We start from the raw sequence: 9,121 nt of genomic DNA, 5'->3' as shown, positions 1-9,121 counted from the left end.
GAAAGTGAGATTACAAATAATTTTTTTACTTAGAGCCACAGTGAGTTCTAAGAATCAATGGATTGTTATTTCAACTAGAACTCAGGACTAAGGTCAAAATTTTAAATTTAAATTCATTTTTAACTCCTTAAATTCAAAATTTAATATGTAGATTGTGAAAATCGACTATACTAATAGTTAAAATTTTTAAAAATTACCCCCACTAGTTTAAATCCTGGCTACACCATTGCGGTGTAAATGAACCAAGCCGCTCGTGAGCTATTCGAAACTCGATTCGATAAAAGCTCGTTTGAGCTCGTTTAATGAGGCTCGTTAAGATAAACAAATCAAGCTCAAGCTTCATAATATTCGGCTCGTTAGCTCGTGAACATATTCGTTAAGGTCATAAATAAACTTTTAAATAAAAATAATAATAGTTTTAATATTGAATTTATAGATTTTACACACTACTTATGAAAAACATAGACAAATATATTAAATTTATTTATTAAAATAAAATTATAAATTTTAACAAGAATATTATAATTTTTTTTAAAATATATAATTTAGTTTTTAATGAATATTTAAATTTATAATTTATATTTATTAAATTCGTTTAAGCTCGATAAAAGCTCGAATAAGCTGGTGAGCCATGAATATATTCATTAAATAAAGCTCGGGTTCGGCTCGATTATAAACGAGCCAAACTCAAATATCAAAGAGTTCGACTCGACTCGACTCGATTACACCCTTAACCGCGGGAACTTGATGAGACGAAGAGCGTTGGCTGAGGCATGTGTACATGATCCTAGTACTGCAACGACCCAACCGAGTTCATCTCATGCTGCATCAATGATAAAAAATTTAGATAGGACCATCCAAACTTTACCATATAAAAATTATTTATTTTGAAACAAATTAATTACCAACCAATACGATTTTAGTTTCACCTAAATCCAATCTACCTCTAAAATTAAATTGATTAGAATCAAAATTTTCATTTTAATAATCCATATTGTTAACAAAACAACACTAGATGGAGCCATCACCACCAAATCACTAAACAACCAAATTTGACAAACAAAGTAATGGTTAGCGTCGGCTAAAATGACATTATCCTTTTCCAGCGTTCGGATAATGCTGGAACGCAATGACCCCCAAAGACACGTACCCACAAATCAACCCAACTCCCTCTGAAGCGTACAAAAGCCGTTCGGATTATTCTTTGACACACTCCGCGCCCGCCCTCTTGAATGGCTTTGTGAACGCGTGGGGAAGTCTGCTCCGTCCACGTGGCACCGAGGCGGCCCTCTTATGGCTCGGTACTCTCGCGGTTTACTCGTCTCTGAAGCAACGCGGACACTGAGGAAAGAGAGACTAGAGGAGGAAGAGGAGGAGGAGGAAAGTATTAGGGTTTGGTGGAGTGAGGAATTAGGGGACGGGGGAGGTGGGGTGGGTTTGGGTCTTGATCGTCTCGGCGCTGGATGATTTCGGGCAGAGATGGTCCTCGTCCCCGTTCGTAAATCCTTCAAGGACTCGCTCAAGGTGCTCGAAGCTGACATCCAGCATGCCAACTCAATGTGAGTGGAATTCGTCCGCCGTCGATCGATCTCGCGATCCCCTTTCGAATGGTTGGATTTTTCCGTCCTGTCGGAAAAGTCAGTTTTTTGATGTAATTTCGTTTTTTTTTTCTTTTGTTGTCGGGGGGAGAATTTATGGTTTTCTTCCCCCTTGAGTTTTTGGTACGATTTCAGCTGTAATCGCTTTGTGAATTTCTCGAGAATAGTTGTGAGTGTTGGCATTTTCTGTTTGTGCTGGCGTTGTCCATTCTATGGGAGCTAGAGATTATTGGTAGATTTGTCGTCTTCTTTATTTCGTTTAGTCAACTGTGAAGTCGTCAAGGAAATATAGGCTCATCCGACTCTGTTCTATGTTTTTATGAGGGTTGATTGTTTTTATAGGATGAACAGTCACATGTATCCTTCTCTGGGACAAGGTAATATTTCGATAAGAATATACATTGTATGGTTCTGTATCCGCACTAAACGCTGATCATCTGGTTGGTAAAAAATTGAGTCTGTTCTTGTTCACTATTGTTAAAGCCTATGTAAAGCGTGAAAGGAGTGGAAGTTATTCTCGTGCAGATTTTGGTTTTTGTAAATTATCAGTCAGAAGTGTTGTCGGATTGTATGTGGAGGTTTTGAGGTAAAAAATATTCCCGAGATATTATCTAAGATGAAAGTAATGAAAACTATGGTGAAGTTTTTTAACATAAGAACGGTAAATAAATTTCATGTGTGAGTACCAATAGCTAATATAGTCAGGCCCATCAATCATCATCATGCGTCTTATTCTGCTTGCTTCTGGTGTGATTCAAGGCTTTTGTCTTCAGATGTGGGGTGGAATGAGTTGGTACTACTTTTTCCTACCTACAAGTCAACTATCTTCTCTTCCTTTTTATTTCCTTCATTTGTTCCTATTTTATCCTTTTAATTTGTTTGGGTTAAGGATCTTAAGTCAGTATGACTGATCCCAATTTTAATAACCCCAAGTTCATCTCTCGTTTGAGCTTCTGTTTCTGGTATTTGTTTTTCTTTCTTTCCCCTTTTTTCCTTTTGAAATGAATACAGGTCTGAATATTCTAATGTATTGGCTCAACACTATAAATTTTTACACTATGATAACTTTTCTTTGGGTACCACTAGATATTAGTATTTATTTTGTTTTTTTTTCCTCTTTACTTTATCACTTTGCATGTGTTACCTTGTAATAATGGTAGTTCCAAAGATCTGATATTTGTTACATTTGTTTGAGACATTTGTGTTCTAATCTGATTTTCTTTTCTTTTTAAATTTCAACTCTTATTCGACTTGCAATAATGCCTTGATTTTTAACAATTTTAAAACTTGGTGAAATTCTTCTTAAAACTAATCAGACGTTGGAAAGGAAGAAAACTTGTGTTCTAGTCTTGCTGTTGTCTCCACATTATGATGTCTAATGTCAGTTGAGGTGCAGAGCTTCAGATTTCCCAAGAGAATATGATGGTGCTTGTCTTCAGATGCGAATGTCATACACTCCAACTGCACATTTGTTCCTTTTCCTAGTACAATGGACAGACTGTAGCTTTGCAGGGGCTCTTGGTCTTTTGAGAATTCTCATTTATAAGGTTGTCATATGCAGATTCTAGTTTTTATGATATATCTAGCCAGTAGAAACATATTGAATTTTGTTTCTCTTGTTTTCTTCTTCCCTCATCTTTGTATGACCTTTTCATTTTTTGATTATGCAGGTTTATGTTGATGGAAAGACAACAATGTCTATTCAGGAAAGGAAAGCGAGTATCAAGGAGTTCTATGGTATTCATACTGTCTTAAGTTCATAAATGCTGTCTCTGAATAGATGAGTATTCTTGGTATGCCCTTTACATTTTGTATATATACAGGTGTGATTTTCCCTTCTTTAATGCAACTACCCAAGGGGATAACTGACATGGAAGATAAAAGGCAAAAAACCATTTGTATGGAAAGATATAGGAGAAGGGAAGAAGATGATGGAAAGCAGCAAATATCAGAAATAGAAGCTGAGAGAGAGGAAGAATGTGCTATTTGCATGGAGTCCAACAGCAAGGTTGTTTTGCCAAATTGTTGCCATGCTATGTGCATGAGGTGCTACCATCAATGGTGTGTAATTCTCCATCAGCTTAGTCACATCCATGATAATTCAAGTATTTAAAGAATCTGACAATGTAACAAAAGCTACTAAAGAATTTCATTAAAATTACTTTATGCATTTGGAAGATGATATACTTGATAAATGGTAAGCCAAATTCTGGGGGTTTCCTTATACTTCTATGCTTCTCTTCTTTGTGACTCTCTAGTCTCTACCTTCTCTTTTTAGTACGGAAGAATCCGATCAAAAGTCATTGTTGCTTTGATAATTTCAAGTGCTCATTGATATAGATCAACATGACTGAAATATATCATTTTGGCTATATATAGATAAGAATATTATGTTGGCAGGGTAAATATCATTGTGTTGCTCATGCTGATAGAGTTTCAGTGTTATTCATTGAGACAACCTATATTTTACGGTACTAGACAAAAACCTCTCTTTCAATGACTTGTTTTTGCATTTTGTTTGTTAGTTATGGTGAGGAGGTTAAACACTATATAAATAGAGTGGAGGGAGGAGAAAACACTAATTGAAGCACTAGCAATAATAAAGAGAGTGACATTAGTCAAATAAATCGAGATGTATATCTCTAGTTACAAACAAGGAATTAAATTTTGTGTCATGTCAGCACAGGCGGAATTTACATTTTTGCTTGTCAAATGGCACTGTGAGGCTGCCACAACTCTTGCGGTAGCCTTGTGGTTGCGAGGCTACCATGAGCTATCATTCCTTTCCCCTATTAATTTTTCCTTCTTAATTTTTTTCCTTTCTTTTATCCATTTTTTTTTACTATCTCATTCATTATTTTTTTTCCCTTCAACAAAAAGGTAAAGAAAGAGAAAAAAAACCCTCTTAGGTTAATTTTTTCTCTTATCTCTTCACAAGGTAAGTAGAGGGAAAAAAAACCTTAACTTTAAAATGATTATCCTTTTTTCTTCTTTATTCGTCAAGAAGATAAACATAAGAAAAAAACTTATAAAGAGGTAGGAAATAGATTAAGAAAGATAAAAAAAATATATAATATAATTTCTAATTTTATAAAATACTACTACTAAGTACTAACAAACAAAATTATTTTATATATAAATTTAATTTAATTTTAAATCAATCAAACAAATCTAAATTAAATCTAGTTTAAACTAACTTAATTTAAGGTGAATGTGTGGACATACGAGAATAGATAGAATAACAAGCTAATAAATGCTCCAGTTGATGATGTGAAACTATGACAAACACACATATCAAACGAGGAAGACAAAAAAAGACTTGGTCAACAACAATAAAATTAGATAAAATTTATTTATGTATAGATGATGATATAGTAGGAGATAGAGCTCAATGACGTAAAAAGATTCATATAGCCCACCCCACCTAGTGAGATAAGGCTACCTACTTGATCCTGCCATATTTAGTTGGTGGATTTCATTTAACCTAACTTGACTTTTACTCAATAGGTATTAAACATTTCATGAGATAATATTTAAAAAAATTCAACATTCAACATCTCAAATATAACTCAATAATAAGCATCTATAGTGATCAGATGTTAATAAAAATATTTATATTTAAAAAGCACTGAAACCGTATCGACATAGCGTGATACGAATATTGTTCTGATCATAAATCGAAACTTAGTGTGATTCGAAATTTTAAACCTTAATTCTAAATGTGACAATTTAAATTCAACTCACACTAATTATTGGGTATGGGTGAGAAAGTTTCAAAACCCCATGTCTTGGGACTGTTATTTAATTTCATTCTTAAAAATTTACTTAGTTGATCTCTCTAGGATTCTACAAGAATCAATGTCTCATCTAATACATAGACAAAATTTTCAGTATTAGTTTGAGTTGATCTCTGTAATCTTTGAAGTGTGCTAAAGCGTGTTGAGCCTTGACGCAACAAGGTACTAAAACTATGCCACTCTGAAACCCAAGACACCAATGAGAAGACAAAAATAGGGGGAAGACTCAAGATTGTTTGTATTTCTGGAGGATCAAGAGTTATCCAAAATAATATGGGAGAAATTCAACAAGGATTTCACATCAAATTCCACTTTGTGAAACTTGATACGAGCAGTTACTAATGTGGCAAAAATTACCTATCAATCTTGAAGGCATTTGGATGGATGAGACGATTAACCAATGAATTACTTCAAGATGGTCAAACAGTGAGAACATGATGTAATTCATGTGCTTTGAATTAAACTTTGAGAAGGTAATACCTGTCCAGACAATTTTAGCCAATAAATGAAGATCATTATAAGGTCTGGCTAGACACACCTGTACAGTTTGGCCATGCAGTGCTTCGTTATTGAATAGACGCTCATTTTGCGGCATATGGAGTGAAGGTCACATGGGAAGAGGCTTTTGGAAGCATTAGAAACCTGCTACAGCTTTATAGTGTGCTTAATAGTGCTTAGGTGACATAATCTCTGCTTACCTAGCTTTTCAACCTCAACCTGTTTATCTCAATGAGCTCCACCACACCTCATTGCCTAAGTTTACCTAAATCCTGAATGCTAAAGTTAATCAAACAATATTGACCTCGAACAATCTCCTTACCTTTCAACCAAACTCAATCGAGTTTGAGTTATCTCCTGGTAGTTAGGCTGTAGCTAACCACCCAATCAGTCAAATTTTCTCAAGCTGGTTCACTTTAGTTAGTTTTCCAAATCAAGGTCCAAAATAGACTCGACAGCTAGTAGACTTCTGTATCATAGTTTTGACTTTTGACCTAAATAGTTTTGTTTTTACTGGATGCCAGTGATAAATGAATAGCCTTCATGAAATACCAATGGGACCATAGTAGAGATAAATGAATATCCTTTCTTTCTTTTATGTGAAATACCAACGGGACCATAAGTTCTGCATTTTGTGAGTACCTCATTAGAACTGGTTCATGACTTCATGTGTTGTTTCGTCTTGCATAATTTACCCAAACTGATGTCACGATTGACTGAATATTCTTTTTCATATGCAATGCATTCTATTTCTGCCCATACATTGTAGAAAAAGTGTAAATCACTAAAAAAACAACTATGCACTCTTGATCTCTGCTTGAATACCAAGATCATATTATTTGTTTATTCGAACCTATTACCTATTTTTAAAGTGTTTTACTAGTCGTGCCATTTTTAATGATCTACATTTGAATTTACCCTTCTGTAGCATCACATTTTTTTTTAAATGAAGGTTCTCTTTTTGTGTGTGTGTGCGCGCGCGCACCTAAATTCATTGAGATATGACACATCTCTACCATGCAATCAAATTTCTCAGATGTTCTTGGTAAATCACATTCTTTGATGCAGGAATGCAAGATCACAGTCATGCCCCTTCTGCCGCGATAGTCTGAAGAAGGTAAACCCAAGTGACCTATGGATTCTCACTGACAAGCGAGAAGTTATGGACATGGCAACAGTGATAAAAGAGAATTTGAGGCGTTTGTTCATATATGTAGAGAAGTTACCACTAGTTATGCCAAATTCAGTCATGAATATCTATGATCCGCATGTGAAATGACTCGCCAGCCACTGCTGCTTCACCTACGGCATCTTTTATTCTTTCTGCTGCAGCTTGTTCAGAGATCGATCTCATCAGAGATGATATTGCATTCCTGCTTCAAGGCTGCACCTGATTCCTCAGCAAGTTCAGCTTAAGGAGGTTAGTCTCAAGGATTTGTATATCTGTAAATATTGTTATAGTTTGTAAGTTGGTCGATGTAAGTGAAAAAGCAAAATATATTATCTGTTATTCTACTTTTTTTTGTTAATCAATGTCTTTGATACCTTGCTCGATGGATCTTGTAGCAGGATCATCAAGACATCAGCAAATTGCAGTTGTTAAACTGTGCATATTAATCTTGTATTGTTAATATTACTTGCTACTTGTCCCTTTGAAGGTATGATGTCTACATCTATTCAACATATGATTTGCATTTGCAGTGTGGATTTTTTTTATTGATTAGATGCAAAGGTTTACAATGTTCTTGCATAGAATTTGTAAGTATTTGATCTTATTGAATTTGATCAAACCAAACAAGATTAGTGTTTATTTGCTTGGTCTTTGCTTCCTCAGCTTGGTTGAGAGGGTTAATTACTTCCCTATTGAGTATTGACTTAGTTTCCTTGGCCTTCCTATGGACTTAGCTTCTAGTGTTAAAACACCCCTCAAACTCAATCTGGAGGGAGTTATTGACCAGTTGAATTTGGTATGTAGAATCTAGAGGGAGCAATTGAACAGTTGAATTTGGTATGTAGAAATTATAGATGAACAAGTGATAAGGCTATCATTGTAAGTTTGTCGTTGTAGAATAGAAATCGTAATTTCTTTAACTATGTACCAGAGTTGTTGCTACAGGTAGAGTTGTAAATGACTCAAGCCGAGATTTGGAGTGTTTAAATTTGTTTGATAAGGTAATCGAACAATGAACAAAGCTTTTGAAATAATTGTTTAAGCTTGATTTGATTTATTTTTTAATGAGTTTGAGTTTGTTTGAAGTTTGGTTTCAGCTTAGTTCATTTAGATATTATCGAGCTCTCATTTCAATCTTGGTTTGAATTTGATTTGAGCATAGTTTATTTAAATGTTATCGAGTTCTCAATTCAAGATTGTTTGATTATTTGAAAATTTTAATTGTTTGATTGATTATTGAGTTTAATAATTTAAACTTATTTGTTTATTTTATTTTGTTATTTATTTAACATATTGATAAAAGTTTTATTAATGAATATGATTGACGAATGTTGTTCATGAACGTTAACGAGCTAAACACATATGTGTTCAAGTTTGTTTGTATAGTTTAATGAATTTAATTGATTTTATGTATATTGAATAAATATAAATAAATTTTTACTAAGCTAAATATTAAGATTATTGATGAATGTTTGATTTATTTATAGCCTTACAAGAATAAGAGATAATAATAAGAATATTGTATTGAAGATAGTTGTATTACTTGATAAGGGCATCAATTTCAATTGAGCTTGGTTGCATGAATGCATTACTATCCTATAGGTTAATGATACTTTGTTATTTTTACGGGTATCCAGTTACCTATAATATAATAGATTTGCTATTATAAGTAAGGAGTTAATTTTGATAGATACATATTTTTTTTTAAAAAAAAAAATCCTTTCATCCTTTAATAATTTATCTCCCTTCACAGTGTCACTTTGTTAGAGCAAAAATGACGATGGGGATACAAATCCATATGTTACCCTTAGAAAGACATTACATACTCTAGTGGTATTTTAATTCGATAAGATAAAAAATCTGAAACGTTCATGGTTAGACGCGGAGCCATTTATACTAATCACGAAGTCCATCACCTCCTAAATCAATCTGAATAATTAAAAAAATTAAAGAAGAAAACAAACCAAGAATTTACAAAATCATTTTTTATATTAAATTATTTAATTAGAGCAGCATTCGATGTTTTCTTATTCGCATTTACCCTTCACAAACGGTGT

General features: G+C 33.7%; 1 protein-coding gene across 1 annotated transcript; it reads left to right on the top strand.

The window, feature by feature from the left end:
* Positions 1-1,349: 1,349 nt before the first annotated feature.
* Positions 1,350-7,550, top strand: LOC122034251 (E3 ubiquitin-protein ligase AIRP2-like). The gene is made up of 5 exons (XM_042593418.1): positions 1,350-1,559; positions 2,995-3,145; positions 3,269-3,335; positions 3,422-3,659; positions 6,962-7,550. Exons 1-5 carry the CDS (start codon positions 1,480-1,482, stop codon positions 7,170-7,172), a joined length of 747 nt encoding a protein of 248 aa, XP_042449352.1. The 5' UTR covers positions 1,350-1,479; the 3' UTR covers positions 7,173-7,550.
* The last annotated feature ends 1,571 nt before the right edge of the window (positions 7,551-9,121 follow it).

This window comes from Zingiber officinale, chromosome 11B (genome assembly GCF_018446385.1).
Source record: "Zingiber officinale cultivar Zhangliang chromosome 11B, Zo_v1.1, whole genome shotgun sequence".
NCBI classification, from domain to species: domain Eukaryota; kingdom Viridiplantae; phylum Streptophyta; class Magnoliopsida; order Zingiberales; family Zingiberaceae; genus Zingiber; species Zingiber officinale.
This window is presented reverse-complemented; position numbering and strand designations above follow the sequence as displayed.